The sequence below is a fragment of the Crinia signifera genome, chromosome 2 (genome assembly GCF_055691185.1).
Source record: "Crinia signifera chromosome 2, ASM5569118v1, whole genome shotgun sequence".
In the NCBI taxonomy this organism is placed as follows: domain Eukaryota; kingdom Metazoa; phylum Chordata; class Amphibia; order Anura; family Myobatrachidae; genus Crinia; species Crinia signifera.
In genome coordinates this window covers 324,902,498-324,926,186 of record NC_139218.1, presented here as the reverse complement: position 1 = coordinate 324,926,186, position 23,689 = coordinate 324,902,498, and the positions used below count along the sequence as shown (strand labels likewise).

The window sequence follows — 23,689 nt, the reverse complement described above, 5'->3', positions numbered from 1 at the left end:
CCAAAAGTGGCCCTGGAAAATTTCTGGAAGTGGCCTCATGTGGGCAGCACCAAATCAAAATGGGCAGGGCCAGTATAACAATAGGCGGGGTTACTACGTACATCAGTATACCTGCGAACTTGAAGCTGAAAGATGCACGCGTTTCTACCTAGTCACAGGTGTTGCACAGAACCAAACAATTTGACCGCAGACACTGCAGGAAACAGGGCTGATTACTTTGAATACATATACTTAAACATATGTATATGAAGTTTTCAGCCCATGTATAATTCTGAACAATGGGAGGAGGGAGAGCACCTCCTAAAGCCTTAAAGGGTGTACACATGGGGCGATTTCAGACCCTTTTCTAAGGTATCTGACTGGATCACATTCGCTTGCCACAACTTTATTAAAGGTAATAGATGGTGGTGTGGACACAGGAGGGTAGAGGCTTGAACCCAGGGTGGTGGCGTGGTACACTGAGTGGCGCTGCTTTATCTATATCATATTCCTTTGCACCTAAAGGTGGTGAAAACCCCCCACTATATATACAGTATATACTTATTTATTTCAAGTACAGTTGGAGCCATTTTCATTCAACCCAACTATGTGGCATGTCTGCCCGTCTTGAAGCATTATTAGCTGAAATACACATGCTTGACACTTGCGCACCACATTCGCGGCAATGGGACATGCAAGCATGTGAGATGCTAGCGTGTCCCCATCTTGGCGCGTTGCTGGGCTGAATGAAAACGGCGCCATCTGTAGATACAAATGCTGCCTCATACACGCACTTGCACTTACTGTAAATATTGGGACTCAGAGCCTGAAAAGCAGCAAAGCAACAGCAGTATTTGTGGTTGCTCAGTGTTGTGACTAGACATAATTAGTCCCCTCCATTGTGTTTTACTGCAATTCTTGGGCCTGTGGGGAGGAGGAGCCATATTAAATTACAATTACATTATGTCGGCTTTGCTATCACCCCACAGGCCATCGAATCACGGTAAAATGCTGTGTGGAGCACGGCGCTACGATTCTGGGATGGAATGCATTAGAAAAACACATTTGTGGTCAGTAGGGTTACCACCTAGTCCCTTTAATTCCGGACACATGTTAATTACACAGGTTCTGTGGCAGTTTAAAATCAGGTGAAGTGGAGTCCTGAAGTCAGCCAGCCACAGAACCTGTGCAATTAATATGTGTCCGGAATTAAAGGGACTAGGTGGTAACCCTAGTGGTCAGGGCCGATGCTAGGGTGTTCAGCGCCCTCTCATACTTTACAAAGGGACCACGCACCCAAAAAACAGATGTGTGGTCTCACAAGGAAGGGACGTGGCCACACAATAGTACACTCATTTCAAATTAAACCACACAGTACACCATCTTATGCACATTATATAGCACCAGTGCCATAATTAGACATTTTGGGGCCCTGTGCCAGAAAGTGAATTTGTGATTGCCCCACTACCACAGCGAGAACTGGGAGAAGGGTGTGGCAACGTGACAGTACCAATAACACCGTAATGCCCATTACACATTATGGCACACATGGTACTGCCACACAGTACTGCCTATTTCACATTATGCCACACATTGAGATGCGCTTACACATTATGCCACACTGCGTAATTCCCCTTATACAATATTCTGCACACTTTAATGCCCATATCACATTATGCTATGTGTAATGCCCCAAGTACTCCTGCTTATACACATAATGCCACCAGTAGTGTCCCTTACACAATGGCCAGAGAAGTGCCCAATGCAGTATGCCTTCAGTACTGCTCACTGTGTAATCCAGTCCTGTCCAGCCCTGAGCCCAGCAGAGCCTGCAGAGGCACTGAATAGATTTTTAAATATGGCACCAGCTTTTGAGCCAATCAGAGCTCTCAGTCCAACAGCCAATCAATAACTGCAGCTGCTGGACCACATGATGTACCCACAGGGCAAAAGGGGAAGGCACCACTGGCACACACCTAGTTATTACCCTGCACAGCACCTAGTGCCCCTTATTCACATTCCGCTTCACATTAGGGCCCATTACACAAAATGTCCACAGTAGTAGTATTGCTTATACATAATGCCCACTGTTACCTCAGTAGTAGCGCTGACTATACGTGACGCCCACCAGGGGCTGGCTGGCAACTTTTAGCCTAGGGGGCAAGTCCAGAGCACTAGCCCATACCCCCCATCCTTTCGGAAGGCTGTATGCTTGTGCGCGCCGGAGGCGCGCTGAAAAATTAGGCGTGTGGCCTATCATAAGGGGGCGTGGCCTGTACCTTGAATGTATTGTGTACCTGCAGATTGCACATTGTGATGCTAATTACACATTATTCTGCACACCTTGATGCCCATTGCACCCCATACTGTGATGGCAATTACCCAATGCTCCCCACACCGTAATGCCCATTACACGTTATATACCAAACACCATTATGCCACGCACTGTAATGCCCATTACATATAATAACACATGCTGTAATGCTCACTACTGTACATAATATGCCACATAAGTGCCGCTTACCTACATACTCGTTGCTATGGGTTTCATGCTCAATGCCAGGGATTTCAATGTTTAATGCTTGATGCCAGGGGTCACATGCTTTCTGTGAGGGACTGCATGCTGTATGCCAAGGGTCACATGCTCTGCCAGGGCTTGCATGCAAATGCCAGATGATAGCAGCTTGTTGCTGTAAGGAAGCTAGCTTAGGGCCAGGCATCACTGACAGGACACGCTGGGATCTGTAGTTCCACAGGGGACCCATACTTGCACCACTGATGGTATTAACATTCAGCTCGCGGCAGTTATTGAAGTGTTAGTGAACTTACTGTACAACTAAGTACAAATGGCTGCTTAAAGAGAGCAAGCCAGCCAGTCACACACATACCACCCTCCATGCACCGCTACATATGCTGCTCCAGTGCCACTGGTGCTCAGCCTCTGACATTTCCGGGCCACGTGTCAGCAGCGATGGTCACATGACACAGAACTTCGGCTGCAGCGCTCTCGCCCTCTTTAACTTTTGACAAACTACAATTCCCATCATGCCTCGGGGTGTCCCTAGGCTGCTAATGCGTTGCTGTGACTCGTAATGAGTGACTGGAAGTGTAGTTCAGCTGCGCCTGAATGCGATGTCAGTAGCAGCTGTCATGGCGGATAAAGTGACCGAGATGCAGAATCCCAGCGCCCTGTTTGAGGCACCCAGCGCGGAGGAGATCCGAGGTCTGTAACGTAAGGTGCGGGCAGAGATCGAGCAGAAGAAAGAGGAGTTGCGCCACTTACATATGCGCGCATGCGCAGAAAGCACTTGGGGGGTAGTTGTTATGGCGGTATGGGGTACCGGCACAATATGTTTTACCGGAAAGCCGTACCACCGTACTTACACCCCTGGTTACCGACATTCCTACGCTGCTTTTACAGATGGAGCCAGCCTCATTGTTGTCGCTGGCGCACCAGATGCTCCGATCTGGTGAGCACCCCGCCAGCATAAATGGACATGCAAGCGTCTCGGACACTTGCATGTCCATTGCCGGGAATTGGGCGGGCAAGCATCAGAGATGCACACATGCCAGAATCCCCAGCGCACCGTGGTGATTGGCACGCCGGGGACAGGTACAATGAGGATGGCTCCATCTGGACATAATTTGGTGACAGTACTACTCTCTCACACACACTTTTTTTTTTTTACCTTAAACTCTGTGGCAGCTCTCATCCTCTGCTTTCTTCATCCCTGCTGTGTTTCAGTGTAGCTCCGCCCCCTCGCCCCGTGTAGCTCCGCCCATCCATCCCGTGTAGCTCCTCCCCCTTTTCGGTGTCTGCTGGATTGACACTGAAGTAGTTAAAGGGGACATGGGAGCTGGGAAGTGGGAAGGAGCTTCAGGATGCTGGCGCTGCTGCCAGTAGTGTGACAGGCAGCAGCAGCCACGCACTGAGAGCAGCAGCAGCAGCAACAAGGGGGAGGGAGGCTCTCTGCTGCTCCTCCGCTTCTGGCTCCCCTGGGCTCCTTTGATGTTGTGCCGATCCTCGTGCGGCACCCCCCGCTGTCTTTACAGCCGCAGCTCCACCACCTGAGCTGCTGCAGGTGTCTGCTCGGCTGGCCTCCTCTCCCTGTAATGCGGGGAGCAGGAAGAGGGGCTGTTATGCTCACAAAGCTGGAGCCGTGGAACTGCTTCCGGGCACGGCCACTGCTACCCATAACTCCGCAGTGGCCGGCCCCTTTACTCAGTTTTCAGCCTCAGATTCGGCCGGCCTCCCGGGAAACTTCCCGGTGCCTTTAATGGCCAATCCGCCCCTGCCTGCCATCCTGGTTTTAAATTGACATGTGGTTTTGCCCACGTATAGGAGGCCGCACGGACATCTGATAAAATAGATGACATGTGTCGACGAACATGTCAACACATGTTTAATTTTAATCCTCTCACCGGTATGCGGGTGTGGGAAACTGTCACCAGTCTCAAGAAAACTGCATGTAGTACATTTTGTGCATTTATAACAACCAGGTTTGCGTTGCAAAAAATGACTGGGAGAGGGAGTAATGATATTTGAAATATCATTATGCACTAAGATGTCTTTGAGGTTACGTTGTCGTTTGTAACTCGGGAGAATCTCATGGTGGGCAAAAGTTTTCAAATCAGGATCCTTAGTAATAATGGGCCATAGGTTTTTGGCAGCTTTTGAAATGGTTTGGGCAGCATCATTATATGATTGTACAAAGGTAATTTTGTTATCTAGCCGTTTGGTTTCCTTTTGTGTCAGGGTGCTTTCTCTTGGGATATTTAGTGCTTTGCTTTTAGCTTTAAATAGATCTTGCGATCTGTATCCCCTACTGATAAATTTGACAATCATTTTATCAATCTCAACTTCAGCCTCCACGGGATCATCACATATACGTCTGACTCTAAGAAACTGGGAGAAAGGGAGACCTCTCTTAGAGGACTCAGGAGGCGCACTAGAACAATGTAGCAAGGTGTTTCTGTCAGTGGGTTTAGTATAGAGACTGGTCGTAATTCTGTTATCACGTATGGATATGCGTACATCCAAATAGTGTACAGATTGGTTGCTAATTTCATGGGTAAATTTAATGGTGGAATCTTTAGCATTGATCCCATCAATGAGATTGACCAGTTCTTCTCTAGTACCCACCCAGACGATCAGTAGGTCGTCTATATATCTTAGAAACAATTTAATCTTGTTGGAAATCTCCGGATTGTCAAAAAAGAATAGTTGCTCAATATGAAACATGTAAGCATTAGCAAACGCAGGAGCTACGCAAGACCCCATTGCGCAGCCCCTGCGTTGCAGATACCAACTCTTGTCAAACAAAAAGTAATTTTTTTCAAGTGTCATAGACAATAATTTGATGAACAGATCTATGTCTGGACCTTTATAGGCAGGGCTGTTCTGTAACAGATGCTTGGCTGCCTCAATCCCGTCCTTGTGCGGAATGTTCGTATATAAGCTGGTTATGTCAAGGGTACATAACAAGCAATTATCTGGAAGGTCAGTCAGATTTTTCAATTTATTAATCATGCTCGTAGTGTCTTTCAAATACGTGGTTTGCGCTTGTATTGTGGGTTGAAAGTGGAAGTCCAAGTATTTCGCCACTTTATAGAACACAGAATCTCGTGCTGCAATAATAGGACGTCCCGGGGGGTTTTCAGCGTTCTTATGCAATTTTGGGATGGAATACAACACGGGGGCGATGGGATGTTAAATGATCAGAGCATCGGCAATCGATTTGGCAAGGAGTCCGTCAGCAACTGCCCGTAGTAGTGTTTGCTTAAGTTCTTCATTATACTCAAAGGTGGGGTTGTTGGATAAACGAGTGTACACTTCTTCATCCGATAGTTGTCGGAGGAGCTCATTCTGATATTGGTCAATATCTTGTATGACGATTCCTCCGCCTTTATCGGCGGGGCGAATCGTGATAGTGGGGTCAGAGCTTAACTTTTGCAGACAGTCCAATTGAATTCTAGATAAATTGGATGGTTTATTGATCGGTCTGTGTCCCTCCGTTATTGCCTGATGATCAAGTGCTTTATTATACACTTTGAGTGATAGATTATTGGAGTTGGGGTCGAAGGAGGACTGTGGGCGGAATAAGGTTTTATCAACATTTTCTTCCTCTGTTGACACGTCGGCTTTTTTAGAAAAAAAATTCTTTTAGCCTGAGTTTCCTGTTGAACTACTTGTAGTTTTCAATTTGTCGAAGAGAGAACTGTCTGTGGACGAGATGACAGTACTTAGCAAAGGCCTGTCGTTCATACCCTCTCCTAAATTCGATGACTTTACCTGGAAAATTGAATCATACAAATTCAACAGGAAACTCAGGCTAAAAGAATTTTTTTCTAAAAAAGCCGACATCGTGTCAACAGAGGAAGAAAATGTTGATAAAACCTTATTCCGCCCACAGTCCTCCTTCGACCCCAACTCCAATAATCTATCACTCAAAGTGTATAATAAAGCACTTGATCATCAGGCAATAACGGAGGGACACAGACCGATCAATAAACCATCCAATTTATCTAGAATTCAATTGGACTGTCTGCAAAAGTTAAGCTCTGACCCCACTATCACGATTCGCCCCGCCGATAAAGGCGGAGGAATCGTCATACAAGATATTGACCAATATCAGAATGAGCTCCTCCGACAACTATCGGATGAAGAAGTGTACACTCGTTTATCCAACAACCCCACCTTTGAGTATAATGAAGAACTTAAGCAAACACTACTACGGGCAGTTGCTGACGGACTCCTTGCCAAATCGATTGCCGATGCTCTGATCATTTAACATCCCATCGCCCCCGTGTTGTATTCCATCCCAAAATTGCATAAGAACGCTGAAAACCCCCCGGGACGTCCTATTATTGCAGCACGAGATTCTGTGTTCTATAAAGTGGCGAAATACTTGGACTTCCACTTTCAACCCACAATACAAGCGCAAACCACGTATTTGAAAGACACTACGAGCATGATTAATAAATTGAAAAATCTGACTGACCTTCCAGATAATTGCTTGTTATGTACCCTTGACATAACCAGCTTATATACGAACATTCCGCACAAGGACGGGATTGAGGCAGCCAAGCATCTGTTACAGAACAGCCCTGCCTATAAAGGTCCAGACATAGATCTGTTCATCAAATTATTGTCTATGACACTTGAAAAAAATTACTTTTTGTTTGACAAGAGTTGGTATCTGCAACGCAGGGGCTGCGCAATGGGGTCTTGCGTAGCTCCTGCGTTTGCTAATGCTTACATGTTTCATATTGAGCAACTATTCTTTTTTGACAATCCGGAGATTTCCAACAAGATTAAATTGTTTCTAAGATATATAGACGACCTACTGATCGTCTGGGTGGGTACTAGAGAAGAACTGGTCAATCTCATTGATGGGATCAATGCTAAAGATTCCACCATTAAATTTACCCATGAAATTAGCAACCAATCTGTACACTATTTGGATGTACGCATATCCATACGTGATAACAGAATTCCGACCAGTCTCTATACTAAACCCACTGACAGAAACACCTTGCTACATTGTTCTAGTGCGCCTCCTGAGTCCTCTAAGAGAGGTCTCCCTTTCTCCCAGTTTCTTAGAGTCAGACGTATATGTGATGATCCCGTGGAGGCTGAAGTTGAGATTGATAAAATGATTGTCAAATTTATCAGTAGGGGATACAGATCGCAAGATCTATTTAAAGCTAAAAGCAAAGCACTAAATATCCCAAGAGAAAGCACCCTGACACAAAAGGAAACCAAACGGCTAGATAACAAAATTACCTTTGTACAATCATATAATGATGCTGCCCAAACCATTTCAAAAGCTGCCAAAAACCTATGGCCCATTATTACTAAGGATCCTGATTTGAAAACTTTTGCCCACCATGAGATTCTCCCGAGTTACAAACGACAACGTAACCTCAAAGACATCTTAGTGCATAATGATATTTCAAATATCATTACTCCCTCTCCCAGTCATTTTTTGCAACGCAAACCTGGTTGTTATAAATGCACAAAATGTACTACATGCAGTTTTCTTGAGACTGGTGACAGTTTCCCACACCCGCATACCGGTGAGAGGATTAAAATTAAACATGTGTTGACATGTTCGTCGACACATGTCATCTATTTTATCAGATGTCCGTGCGGCCTCCTATACGTGGGCAAAACCACATGTCAATTTAAAACCAGGATGGCAGGCCATAGGTCACATATTAGAGCAGCTTTGGATGGTAAGATTGGCCCAACAGAACAACCAGTCCCCAGACATTTTAGGGAATGTAAACATAATCTATCAACTTTACGCTACAAAATGATTGACCACATCCCCCTTAAGGGGAGGTGATCGGGATAAAGCTTTACTACGACGTGAAACCAAATGGATTCACCGTTTAAATACAGTCCACCCTTACGGGTTAAACGAATCGTGCAGTTTCCACTGCTACTTATGATCCCTTTCTCACCACACTTATGCCCTCTTAAACAAACATGTAACCAGATGCAGATTGTTTTCACTTCCCTATCGTATGGCTTGCATGCTATCAAGACGCTCAGTCCCAGTCTTCCTTAAATGACAGTCTCAATAAACAATGAGTCTTTTTATGTTTGCTGCATATATTGATATGATATACAAAGCGGGATGTACAGTGTTTTTTAATCACAGTTTGCTTCTGGTTGTTGTTTTTTCAGGTCGCCTAGCAACCAGTCCAGCATGCCGGACGCACCAGGGTGTGCGCGTCTCAGACTGATGACGTCATGTGATCCGGGCGGAGGGACGGATGCTGGCGGCCGGTGCACGGGGGTTGGTGAGTGGTATCATGTCTTTGTCTATATATGTATGTATTTGTATCATGATATGTTGAGCTTGAAAACGGTTAATTAAACCGAAACGTTGCTTACAGACGGTGTCTGTCAGTTCTTTATGCTGTGAAGTCCGACGAGTGCCAGTGATTCTCCCTCATGCTATATATATATATATATATATATATATATATATATATATATATATATATATATATATATATATATATATATATATATATATATATATATATATATATATATATATATATATATATTATGCCAGAACATTGGAAACAACATACCCTTGTAGATATCCAGGCTCCAGGTAGTATAAAGCCCCCATCCAGTTTATCCACCATCGCCATGAAGGTGATCCAATCCAGCCGCTCGGATCTAAAGGACCATACACCCTAGTAGATTTTAAACCGAAAGCAACTCACTTTTTGCCATTTGAGTTGCTTTCAGCTCAAAACCGCCAAGTCTGTATGGCTGGGCTCCTTCATCAACGCTGGCTGCCACCATCTATCATCCTGTTTGACTTTTCGAATGAATGGTTTTCCATAGTCTCCTACTACAGTGAAAACCGGTAATAGTGTATGCACAGAGCGATTATCCGGCTAACGATGTGCACTGCATCGCTGGCCATACATGATGATGGGCAAAAATGCTCAATGTATATGGACCTTAAGTCCAGCCAGAGGACCACTATGTATTTAGGAGCTGCTAGGAAGATGGGCCAGGGCTGGGGAGATCCAGAGTGATAAGAAGAAGGTGGCACAGCGGGTGGCCCCCCAGCAGCAGTGCAAGGGTCTCCAGCAGCATTGTGCCTTGTTACAGGGCTCACAGGGGCTTGCTGTCTGGGGACACATGTCCCCTCCCAAATGGTCCTGCTTGCCTGGGTGCCCACAGTATGAGATGCTAGGTAATGCTAGGGATGTAATTACTAGTTTAATGCTTTGGGCAGTTTGTAACCTTGACTTGCAATGGTATTGGTCGCATAGTATACATACAGCCTTAAATGAGTAGGAGTGAGGTGAGGGTGTAAAGATTAATGCAAGACTGGTGGGGGCACCATATACAGTACTATATGACAAGGGGAGAGAAGAAAGACCACATGTTCCTCCTCCACCCTACACCTGACATGTGATTGGGTGATGCAAGCACTACTTACACGGGTTCACGGTTTCCACCTACCAGTTCCACCACTTAGCTCTGAAAGTTACTACATGCAAATGTTTTTCCAAGGGTTCTGGTGAGAAAAGCAGATGGTAAGTGGGATGTGTTTGTCATCCTTTCAGGTCATGTAGATTTATAAATTAGGTGTTTACTTACTTTTTATTTTGGATATTCTATATTCCAACTCTCACTTTGTACTGCAGGGCTCTGGGGCTTGGTGAATAACGCTGGTTTTGGTTTTGCCCTTGCTCCTAATGAGTGGCAAAAAATTGAGGATTTCTCCAAGGTCCTGAATGTGAATTTGCTGGGTATGATTAACGTGACGCTGCACCTGCTGCATCTTGTCCGAAAGGCCAGAGGGCGCATTGTTAATGTATCCAGTGGTGCAGGACGACTTGCTATGGTTGGTGGAGGATATTGCATATCTAAGTTTGGTGTGGAGGCCTTCTCAGACAGCCTCAGGTGAGTTGCCATAATCCCAGTCATATATCCTACCTGCTATTTACTGGTATATAGACCTATAGCTATTTTATTTTACAGGATGCTATTTTCGTTGTACTTTGCTCCTATGTAAACTGATATATATGTCCCAAGTGGTATACATTCATTCAGTCGACGCATATAAGGTCAACATGCATTGGATTGACACTAAAGGTCGACATAGCAACATATGACATAGGTGAACATGCCTAAGGTTGACAGGGTCAACACAAGCATTAGTTCGACAATGACAAGGTCAACAGTCAAAATGTCGACATTAATTTTTCACTAGTTTTTTCAGCCGACATGTGCCGACAGGTGGTATTTCATTCCCTACCATCCACTATGGTGTGGTGGAGAATAAAATAGTGTGCCGAGTGCAGCGAGGCACCGTGCCCAAAGCATGGTGTGCGCAGCAGGATATGCAACGGGGCGCAGTACACTAAGACGGTGTCCATGTTGACCTAATGCTTTTGACGACCTTCAAACCAAGTTGACCATAGGCATGTCGACCTATTCACGTTTTGGCCTAAGCCATGCCAACCTAATATTGGTTGACCCAAACCCATCCTAAGTAAGCAGGTATGATTACATGAATAATACTCTGTGTGTGTAGTATATTAATCCACATGAATAGTATTTATAAGAGAATAAAGGAGAATTGTGGCTTATTAAAGTTCTACTAAATAGGTTATAAACATAATGAAAACCTCTTTGGCTAAAACTTACCTGCAAAGGCTACAGGAATGTCAGGTAAGTAATATGCTCACAGCTGCCTTCCAGATAACTTTCTATGGCCATTGTGAAAAGGCTCCATTTACTTACAGTATGGGAAGCATTTCCACAATATATTTTTGGAATCTTACATTTACACACTCTCACATGCCGTCCTTACTCTGATGATAACATCAGCTTTCACTTCATTTACCAAAAGAACATACAGTACATCATAAATTAATGTTAAAGAATGTTAGTTTTGTGCATGGCCACACTATTTTGTATATTATTCCATACATTAGAAATCAGAATCAATGCTCACAACATAATTTAATATAGCAGGATTATATTACTTAAGTGATGTGTCAAATATAGCAAAGTTTGTTTTAACTGGAGACAAGTTTGATGATGGGGTAGTGGCTTAATGGAAGATCTTATGAAATTCCTGCACATGAGTGAGATGTAGAACATAATGAAAAAAAGGGTATATACAGTGGGATACAGGGTTCGGATTGGGAATGCTGAGTGCCAGGATGGGACTGGCTGTTGGTTACCATGCTGAAACTGATTATGCTGACTGCAGAGCTGCCACTGGTTTAGCTGGTTACTGGGATGATAAATCCCATGGCTATCCATTGTGATTGAACCCCGATGTACTCAGAGGGTGTGGAGAAAGAACACTACCTGTAGGCAAATAGTATTCCAGCAGCTGCACACTTTTGCTTTTGTCCTTCATTGTAACTGTTTGGGGTGTTCGTGGTGATCCCCATTACAACTCTAAGGCAGACGGAATCAAGACCACTCCTTGGGACTTTCTTTATGTGTTGTTGTATTCCACTGGGTTAGAACCAGTTAGGTTGGGACTGACTAGGCTTCTTACTGGTCTGGAACCAGTTCTGCTGAGTGCAGAGCTGGGACCAGTTATGCTTCTACTGGAAAGATATCAGACTGGAACTGATAATATAGTCTGCCAGCTGGGTCCAGTACTGCTTCTGCAGCAAAGGTTCACATAGGCTTTACCTGTCAAGCCCATCCTTCAAACTATTCTCAATATACACAATGATAGTAAGCATCCCCCTAGAAGGCCTATCATATTGGCCCGTAGGTGAATGTAATATACAGTATAGTTCAAGATAGGGCTGACCCTCCCATGGCCCTGCTCATGTGTACTGCCCAGGTGCCCTCTGAAGTAGGATAAAATCAGGGCAGACATCGCTCTATTGTGCAACAAAGTTTCGGTCTTTATTGGCCATCATCAGGTTGAACAATAAAGATAAATCTTACCTAAATACCCCCCCCCCCCCCATCACTGTGATTCAGCACTTTCATACGATCTGGATGACTTTATATATCGCGACACCCAGCCTCCGCCATGCAAAACTGAATGGTAACCTGCAAAAAAACAGTGTAATACTTTATATAAGAAAAACATTCTAGACACAGTATGTATGGCAGAACAACAGTTCCAATAGTATTCAACTAATGAGAACTTCCTTATCACAGATATTTTATAAAAAGCAATACAAGTTACAATTTTTGAGAAGAACAAGAATTAAAGCAGCGCTCTCAATGAGTAATAAAATCAAGTGAATCAATAAACATTTTTAATAAACATTTCAATATTCATAAAAATGTATAAAATAAATATGAAAGATATAGGCTTGTGCAATCAAATAATTTGGACACAATGGTATTGATAACCTGCAATGATCCAGGGTAACAGTCCCAATCGAAAGGAGTACCAATGGTGTGTATTTCGGGAGTGTTGCTGGGGGGATCAGTCCTGAGTTGGATATTTGAACCAATCTTAAACCTCACGATTGGCAAGACTGTTGTCTAACGATTGGTGGGGTCTCAGAAGATCCGGTATGGGACCAGGTGGTCAGATGAATAAGCAGGTGGAACAATGCGCCAAGTGGTTGATCACAATCCAAAGTTATGGAGAATGTCCAATAGATGTCCAACAAGTTGCACAGTCCAATTGATAGCACAATCCAAGAGGTACCAATGCGTTTCGCTGGTCAGATTGCCAGCTTTATCAAGGTGTCTTATCAGCAGGGTGCTCATATTTATACCCAAGATCCTTAGCTAGAATTTGCAAAGACAATTGATTCACTCATAGAATTTTCACAATATACAAATGGAGCTGGCCTCTTCCTTGCAGAGGCTGGCGATTCTATCGCCAGTGGCCGGCTCTCGCCAGGGGCTCACGCGCACCCCGTGGCTATGGAGATTTCTCCGCCGCCCGCCACCTCCCCCGGTGCCCCTCGCCACCCCACTGTCCCCCCTATACCTGCCCGTCTCCCTGAAGTGGACACGGACAGAGACCCGCAGCAGCGCCGTCCTAAAACTGGGACGCACGTGCGTGTGAGACGCACGTGCGTCCCAGTCAGATGGAGCGCCTCTGCGCCGGCGATCACCAGCAGAGACATGCTGGTTATCCCTGGATCAGAGGCACTCCATCTGTATATACAACTAAAGCGGAGACAGATTAAACTTAATAAAAAAAATTATACATATAAATAAAATAACTTTGTTTAACAACAAATCAAAGTTTAATAATGTTCGATTTTCTCGACCTTTTTGATTTTACTTCTGGGGTCAGCAATTACCATAATCATTTATTAATCAATTCTACATAAAACACTTTTAGTTATATAGAAAGTGTGAGTAATCTTAAACATTATTTACATAAATGAATACCACTAATTGAAATCAATTTCAATAACTTTATAGACTGTATAATATAGTATAATTGTTTATTATGACCGGATATGAGGTCGCGCTTGTTGTGGCCAATAGAATGGTGTATTTAAGTTTAGAGTGACATCGCTCATAGCCACTCACATAATTTTAATAATTTCATTCAATTCCTGGTCAATGGACCGCATACGTATCTTCCGTTTATAGCCGGAAGTGACGTACCGGATATCGGGTATCCTGATCTATGGGCCATTCATCTAGAGCCTGAAGTGACGGCTGATGTAACAGAGAGATATACAATTTGTCTTTCATCAGCTTGGAAACAAACAGGGTGCCTTGGTCCGTTAAGACCTCCTTTGGTATTCCCAAGCGGGTATACATGGTTAGTAGTTCTCTGGCAATAGTGCCAGATTTCATATTACGCAGGGGTACAGGCTCCGGGTACCGGGTGGCATAATCATCCTCCACTAGTATATTTTGGTGGCCTCAAGCATATTTTGCCACTGGCCTTTCAGATCCATACCAATCCGCTGAAAAGGCACAGAAATGATAGAAAGCAGTACCAGTGGAGCCCTAAACTCTGGCCAAGGGGCCGTCTTCTGGCATACTGGGCAATAATTCTTGACTGAGGCATAGATGCCTGGCCAAAAGAACCTTAATTGTATACATTGGAGAGTCTTCTCCTCCCCTAAATGCACCAACACCAACCGCACAAGCTTTAGGGGAACTAATAGCTGATCCATTTTTTCCCCTTGTAAAGTAGAAACATAGGTACTTATATGTTAGTTGGGCGCCCACTAAGCTATTTGCTTCGTTTTCCGCGTCCGCTCGCCACACTTCGGGCTCGGTGGCTGCGCTTGCCACACTATATAAATTCAACTCCATGTCGACATGGATAGTGGGGATATAAGCGTACTAACTATAGTGGGCACCCAACTAACATATAAGTACCGAATCATGATATAGCAAATCATTCCTTAGCACAAAATATGGCACAACCGTTGATGGCAAAGCAGCAATAACCCTACCATTTACAACTTTAACAGTCTCAAAGGCATGTACCAGATTGCTGTCATTGTGTTGGTCTTGCCCAAAGTCCTGTAATAATATCCTCTAACCAACCGGGTTCCCTTAGACTCAGTCTCCTGTGGTGGTTCAGTATCTTTGGTAGCTCTCCCTGATGCCAAGCCTTGGTAGTCTCTGGTTTCTTGCCCCTGATTTGCCTCGGTAGCTGACTGTCTATCAGAGTCATACCAGGTAACCAGCTCCTGGTGCAATGGGAAGTCACAGCCCAGGATTTATGGAGGTCACCACAGCTACCACCTTTAATGGTTGTCCCTGTATGGTCAGGGGTAAGTATACCCGTGGACACTCCTTAACATCACCATGGATACACAACACCCTGTCAGGAGGAAGCTCCTGGAGGAATTACGTTGGCAGTGACAATGGTGAGCTCACTGCCGGTATCCAGCAGTGCCCAGATATCCCAGCCTTCCAACTGCAACAGCACCCAGAGCAGGGTGGCCAAGCCATCGGTTCCCCCTCTTTTGAGCACTCCCACCCCACATGACCAGGCTCCCTACATTTAAAGCACACCTTGGTTTATATACTGGGACCTGAGTTCTGGGCTTTTGTACTGGCATGTATCCTGACCTGGCTTTATTCAGCTTTCTCAGAGTCAGGTGCCACACAATCACCACTGCCAACTCCTCAAATGTCAGGGTGTCTGCCTGAAGGGCCCACTGCTGCACCGAGTGTTCAAACCCCAGAAAACACCTTGTACAGCATGACTATATCCACAATCCTCACTGCAGAGTTTTTATCTGGCTGCAACCAGGCCCTTGCCAGCCAGGCTAGTTGGGCCAGCTGAATCATGGGAGGTTCAGAGCCCTCCAGCCACCAGTCATGGAATTCCTGGGCTTTGCTGGGCCCTGTAAATACAATCCTGTCAAGTATAACCTTTTTAAGGCTAGGATAGGAGCATGCCTCTGCCACAGTCATATCCACATATGCTTGCTGTGCCTCCCCTGTCAGACCCAGGGAGCCAGCTTTGTCAGACCATTCCTCTGCAGGCCGTCCCATAGGCATGTAATCAGCACAGTAATGATAGTTACAGCTTTTGCAGCATACAGGTCACAGCATAGTATAAGCACTCCAGGAAGCTCCATTGGTCCCTACCATAGCCCACACCCGGCCTATCACTTGGTCAGCTAATCCACCATCAAGAGCATTTTCCTTTCTGCCCTGGAAACAATTAAATCGAGAGCCCCTGTGCTGCTAATTACACAAGCGCGTTGCCATCAAATGGAAAAACCACTAACATCAAATAAAAAAATGAAAGGTTGCGAACCATTGCATTCTGATGTCCATTCCTACTCCGCTGAAAGGCAGGGCAATGTCAAAGACAGGCAATACAAAACCCACCACTGTTTATGACTGATCTGTACAGTTGATGTACATTTAAACATCCTGCTTTCATACTAACAGCTTATTTTTTTATATACAGAAGGGAAATGCGTGACTTTGGAGTAAAAGTGTCCATCATAGAACCCGGCGCTTTTCAAACTATGATGACAAAATCATTTGACAATCACGGAAATAACCTGAGGCGTCTGTGGGAAAATCTCCCTACAGCAGTGAAGGACAGCTATGGCCAAAACTACTATGAGCAATGTAAGTTGGGAAATGTAGATCTTAGATTCACATTTAATAAAAAAGAAAACTTGACTACTATGGGGTATATTGAAAGTCCTTAAGACGAGCTATCAGGATGAGCAGTGTTGATAGCTCGCCATCATAGCTCAAAATCGAATATGGTGAGCGGCCAGCGAGGCGGTGGGATGGCGAGGAAGGCTTCTTCTCGCCAAAAAAAGCCATCCTTGCCGACGCTTGCTGACAGCATTGAATATACCCCTATAGTATTTAAACAACTATATATTACAAAGCAAGAAATGCTGTTTAAAATGTTAAAAATGATGGCTGGAAGATGGCTAAAAATCAGATAAAGGTATCAAAAAGTTAGAAATAGCTTTGTCCCGACAAAGCAGTTACTGCGAAGCACGCGCCCACTCACTCAGCTGTGTGCAGGCTCTGCCACTGAGTTCTTTATACATTTTGATTGCTTTATATCTATTTCACATTTATACTAATTGTCTCTCACTGAGCCCAAGAGGATGTCTACTGTATATGTGTGCATAAACCTCAAGGAGCAAGATACTGTAAGAGTTCAGATGAATGTGTGACAGTGCTATAAATAAAACATACACTTTTGTGGGTATATACCCATTTACACCTTCAATGGTGGTTTGCTATGTTTTTTTTTTTAAAACAAACTTTACAGGGTGTGTTTTTAAATGATGTGGAGTATGTTCACACATCCTGATTATGAGTGAATGCCGCATTACTTTTGGGAGAAATATGTATGTATGTATGTATGTATGTATGTGTACAGCATGTGGGGGGGGGGAATACAGAACCTGGTCAGTGTCTAATGGGGTGATGTTCCTCTTAAGCAAGCTCACTCCTAGCCCAATAATTACATGTCCTATGAAGTGCAGTACATTTATTTGTATTTATTTATTAAAAAAATGTATTAACTGTTATATAGCGCATACATATTCCGCAGCGCTTTACAGAGTATACTGTAGTTGCTCATTCACATCAGTCCCTGCTCCAGTGGAGCTTACAATCTATGTTCCCTACCACATGTACACGCACACACATTCTAGGGTGAATTTTGTTGGGAGCCAATTAACCTACCAGTATATTTTTGGATTGTGGGAGGAAACCGGAGTAAACCCACACAAACACGGGGAGAATATACAAACTCTGCACAGTTAGAGCCATTGTGGGAATTGAACCCATGACCTCAGCGCTGTGAGGCAGTAATGCTAACCATTACACCATCTGTGCTTCCCCATGCCCATCTGCTCCTCATGAGCCTGTGCCACTGAAGCTTGCAGAGGTGTTTTCTCAGAAGAGAGAAGTGGCCAAGGTCTTCTAGACCATCGTTGACACACAGTCCCAAATTCCTATCTTAATGATTTGTAATGTTGGGTGGCAACATAGCAGTCTGCCTCTAGGCATGAGTCCTGAGTTTGAGTGACCTATAGTAGAATATTTTTTAAGTCATAATGTTATATTTTAACTCTTGCATCTGGTGTACTTGCAGATATAAAGCTACTGAAAAATTTAATAGCAACAGCAAGCCCAAGAGCTCACATGGTGTCAGACTGCATGGAACATGCTGTGACTGCTGCCTACCCCTGGACAAGATACTCGCCTGGTTTGGACAGCAAACTCTACTTCCTCCCTATGTCCTACCTCCCTACTGTCATATCGGACTATGTGATGTGGCGCTCAGCACCCAAACCAGCTTGTATGTGATTGTAGTCAGGGAATGTGGTCAGGATCCTGATGGTGACTATACCAACGGTCACAATATTGGGTGCGGAATCTCTACGGTATCCCGCTGGTCAGTATTTGGGTTAGGCACCAGGGCAAAGGGGGTGGTGTTGAGGCTGCTGGTGGCAACAGTAAGGGTTATGGCTGCCAAAGGGGTAAAATATTGCAATTGTTTCAAAGGATTCCCTAGCACAAAAATAAAGTCTAGTGAATCATAGAACAAAAACTATTTTATTTTAAATGTACAATTCAAAGAATTTGTAAATTAACAAGGATTTATTTGGACATTAGTCTGAAAAATATTCACATATAACAATATATTCTCAACTCCTATACTGTACATGTATTGAGAACATAAACAACATACAGTATACCATTCAAAATATGGATGGTCATCACTGTACCCAAATTGCCATCAGGTCAGAACAGTTTTATCATAAAATAGCATTTGTGGCACCATAAAATAGCAACATCAACAAAAGACTAATGCTAGCCATACACTAGACGAAAACATGGACAAAAAACGTTCAGTCAATTTGTTGAAATCAACAGATTAATCTACAACAAATCCTTGTATGAGTTTAAGTTAGTTTCCAGATTTATTACATTACAAATTAAATTTTCTCCCATTCAGTAACAGATTTTCTAGTTGGATGGTTAGCTGAAAGTTAGTCTAGTTTATGGCCAGCATACGTAGGATGTCCAATTATCTGAGATCATTGATTGTGGGCACTTGCATCACTGGGGGCTTTCCAATTTGCCCTATCAAGCCGACGCTCGTATTGTCTTATTGGGTATTCTGTTTCACCTGCCTCCGGCAGTCAAACCATATTCCCAGTAAGTCTCCCCTTTTCGAGTGAAACCAGGGTTGTAGCAGCAAAAACACATAGGGTGAAATTTAATAGGATGAGATATTCAGAAAGTGAGAGAATTGGTAAGAAAACTCCAGTTTTTTTAAAGCAGCAATCATTTACACTCCAAAATCAAACTGGTTTTGCCGTATAAATGATTGCTACTTTATAAAAAAAAAACCTGGAGATTTCTTACCAAATCTCTTCTGAATCTCTCATCCTATTAAATTTTATTTTACTCTGAATAAATATAAACTACTTACTAAAAATGAACAATATATTTTTTTTCGTTTAAGGCCCTTAAAACATTCAGTTAACATGTATTTTTTCAAGTGTGTTTGTAATTAAGAGACTGATTAGACTCATTATAGTCTTCCCCTATAGTTGCAACATAAATATAATAAGCCAAAAATAGGACTAGAGTAGGGATACGGTCATTGGGTCACCAGCATGATGGTCGACAAGCATTAGTTCGACACCATTAGGTCGACATGCAGGAAGGTCAACATGACCTAAGGTCAACATGGGTTAGGTGGACAGGGTCATTATTTATTACTGTTCTTTTTAGCCAAAATGTGCCAACAGGCGGTATTTCATGCCCTACCATTCACTAGGGCGTGGTGGGAGAATAAAATAGTTTGTTGAGTGTAGCGAGGCACCGTGCACGAAGCATCGCGAGCATAGCGAGCCATGCAGGTGGACACGGTGGTAGGTTTCAGTGTTCATGACAACACGACATGTGCCAACAGGCGGTATTTCATGCCCTACCATCCACTAGGGTGTGGTGGCAGAATAAAATAGTGTGTTGGTCATAACGAGGCACTGTGCCCAAAGCATGGCGAGCATATCGAGCCATGCGAGGGGATGCGGTGCTACATTTCGGTGTCCATGTTGACACGACGTGCTAACAGGTGGTATTTAATGCCCTATCATCCACTAGGGCGTGGTGGGAGAATAAAATAGGGTGCCGAAACATGGCGAGCGTTAGTGTTTATGTTGACAGTGTTTATGTTGACATTAAAGTAAAAAAAAAATTTATAAAGATATTTTATTGAGTTTTCAAATAATATCGCAAATAACATATAAGATCGTAGACAGGACATAGAAATGTGAAGAAACATAGCAATATGAGAAAAAAACAAAAACATATATAATTAACATCACAATTATTCTTGAAATCGCCATTACAAATGACTTTAGAGAATTTCAATAGAAACCTGAAAAGGCGCGATAGCACCTAGAACTTAAATATGCATTGTAAACAATAATAAATTGGAGAGGGGGATACATAGGGGGGGAACAGACATAAGGAACACACATTATTGAAAGATATAATTAAACGATAGGTGCAATAGGTTCAGTATTCGTGAACCAGGACATAGCAATTGTATAGATTGGTTGATAGATGAAACATTTTAATTACCAGCGGCTACCTGACGCAGCAGGCTCCAGGTGGTATTTTCAAATAATCTCATTATATGATTTTGGGACTGAACATCAAGGGTATTAATAAAATATTCCCATTTTTTATAAAAAAAATTCTCATTCCGCTAAAATTTCACAAAAAACATGTTGACTTTTTCAATGTTGACCTTTCCCATGTCGACCTTCCTGCAGGTCGATCTTAACTCATGTCAACCTAATGGTGTCAACCATAATGCTGTTGACCTAATGTCCCTACAGAATTGAGATAATTCCCAAAATGAAGTTACCAATATTTCAGTTGTGGTGTGGTATAGCTCACAGACAATATCTAAGTCAACAGTTATTAGGTCAGCATGCAGAAGGTTAACACTGACAAAAGGTCGACATGTGTTTTCACATTTTTTTATGTCAATGTCATCACCTGAGCATGTAGACCCTCAATTAGCAAACCCTGTCCGCTTATCATGCTTTGGGCCAGGTGCCTCACTCTTGCCCTTATTCTGGTTGGTGCGGATATATCCGCGTGCGTTCGTGCCGCCGATGTTTTGTGTCTGCGCATGTGCAGAGGCGTCTCTGCGCATTTGCGAGCGGGGCGTACGGCCAAATCCCGCATGAAATGTGAACACTCCGACCAGGGGGTGGAGAGGGGCGTGAAGGGCTATTTGGGCTCATTACCATATGCGTACGCCCCGCGTTTCATGGGCGTTCCCATGCAAACGCTGGGCGTACGTATGGTAATGCGGCCGTGACGCACGTGTAGGGGGCGGACATATGACATCGCCGGATGTCAGCTGCCCGCCCAGATCCCTGCTTTTGCACGGAAAAATGTCCGTGTGGTCTGAGGTTGCGGGAGCTGGTGGAACACTCGGTCCTGCATTCGATGGTCTGCGACCATCGAATGATGGGGGAGGTTCCCTTAGATGGAGGAGGCGTATTCCATGAAAAATACGCGTGCGGTCCGTTCGGACAGCTTCTTGCCGCGTACGGACGGAGTTGGCGATCCGTATGGAAGGCGGGGTTTCGCACGCACGGTCCTGGCCGCATATTCGGATCCGGCCGCATCGATCAGAATAAGGGCCTCTGTTACTCTTGTGCTTTACCAACTCATGTTGACCTTTTCATGAGTCAACCTTTTGGTAATGTTAATCTTGTGCATGTCAACCTTTTGGTGTTGACCTATTGACTGTCAACCTAGACATTGTCTGTCAGCCTTTCAGATACCATTTATTGACTGGCAATAAAGAGAAAAAAAAAGAAAAAAGTTACTGAAGGAAATTGCTTAATGATAAAGGTCAAGTTATCAAAAACATAGTGAGAAAAAGTCATACTAAAATGTAAATTGATATACAATTGTATATAATAAAACACATTTTTGCATCTATGATTTTTGATAATGTGTGTAGAAAACCAAAGACTTGTATATATTCAAATTCAGGCACTGTGTTTAAAAATAATGAAGTGTCACATATGGTTACCTAATCATCTATATATATATGTGTCTAGAGTCCGTTTGTGTGTCTCCGAAATACTGCCACCTGTTGGCAGCAAGTAAAACTACATCTCTTTCTCTGTTACACATGCACAAACACATAGGCAATCACAAGGTAGCAGATTAGCTTCGGAAGCATTAGCTTTGAGCGGGCTAACTATTGTACTCATAATGTTAATTGAGGAATTGGTATCTATATGAATGTGACAAATGTAGCATTTTTTATTTCTAAAAGAGCACCAAAGAAAAGTTACAATTAAATAAACTATTCTGAAATTCTAATCCTTGTTTTACTGTGTCCAGTGCTACAATGTCACAAAAGAAGAAGGCTGCTTGGAAGCAGAGGTTTTCCAAGGTAAAGTACTGTATGTCTAACTATATTATGTAAATATTTGTCACTTAGCTTGGAGACTTTCCCAGGTCCATTGCAAGAGTATAACGCTCATATAAAAAGCTAGGGTAGAGGCACTGAGCATAAACAGATATCATTTCAAAAAACCTTGACCGCTTAACAGCAGCTACATTGCACCTGCTTACACAGTTTTAGCAAAGGCTCAAGGTGTGTCATTATGCAGTATACAGTACATCAACTACTGGGCCTTATTTTGGTTCATTCTTTCTGACAAAATCCTTCTTAGATGGGCAAAACCATGTGCACTGCAGGTGGGGCAGATGTAACATGTGCAGAGAGAATTAGATTTGGGTGGGGTTTTACTTCAAAGTGAGATCTATATTGCAGTGTAAAAATAAAGCAATCAGTATTTTCCCTACACAGAAACAAAATTACTCACCCAAATCTAATTCTCTCTGCACATGTTACATCTGCCCCCCCTGCAGTGCACATGGTTTTGTCCATCTAAGAAGGATTTTGTCAGAAAGAATGAACCAAAATAAGGCCCACTGTGACAATTATAAAACATTGCATATCCTGATTTTAGATGGGACTTTTTCACCAGCAACCTTTCTAATACCCTTTTCACACCGCAATCACCTGTTGGATGCAGCACCAACCAGGATAAAAGAAAAAGTGGTGCTAATACACCAAATGAGATAATGAAGAGAATTTAATAATAAAAAAAAAAATGATAAATCTTAAAAACACTGAGCACCTATGACAAATGGAATTATTGCATGGGATCCGTTCCTATAATTGCCGCTAATAATTTCCACAAATGACTCCAATAGAAAGTCTCTGAATAGAGGATGATTATAATTACCACAGTTTGACCATTTTAATACTATTGAAACTTACCTGCATCCGAGACTAAAGGTGTGTGTACACACGGCAGGATATGCCATGAGATGCGAGTCCCTATACGATCAGATCGACTCGCATTGCACGGCATCAATGCAGAGGGACAATTTAAACTGTATAGTGCAGCTATGCACTATATAGTCTTGGCTGCCCTCTCTATTTCACTGCAGATTTGCGCTCACACGGGAGCTAAAAAAGCACGCGATAATCAGCATGCGATATGGCTTCCGATATTCACTATATCAGCAACATCAGAGATGGTCGCTGATGAACAGGAGACTCTGCCAGGGGAGCTGCAGAGGGAAACAGCTGCAACAGCAGCGACCATTAGAAGGCTGAACACAGGAGCGTGCACCCAGTGATTTATTGCTGAAGCACAAACAAATCACTGGCAATATGGT

The 23,689-nt window shown here is 43.4% G+C and overlaps 1 protein-coding gene across 1 annotated transcript in view; it reads left to right on the top strand.

The window, feature by feature from the left end:
- The window catches only part of LOC146057722 (retinol dehydrogenase 7-like), a 29,225-nt gene extending 6,910 nt beyond the window's left edge, over positions 1 to 22,315 (top strand). The window contains exons 3-5 of the mRNA XM_083169326.1: positions 10,168 to 10,426; positions 16,371 to 16,537; positions 18,036 to 22,315. Coding sequence (XP_083025452.1) covers positions 10,168 to 10,426; positions 16,371 to 16,537; positions 18,036 to 18,250 — 641 coding nt within the window. The 3' untranslated portion in view covers positions 18,251 to 22,315. The remainder of the gene's footprint in view (positions 1 to 10,167; positions 10,427 to 16,370; positions 16,538 to 18,035) is intronic.
- Positions 22,316 to 23,689: the final 1,374 nt, after the last annotated feature.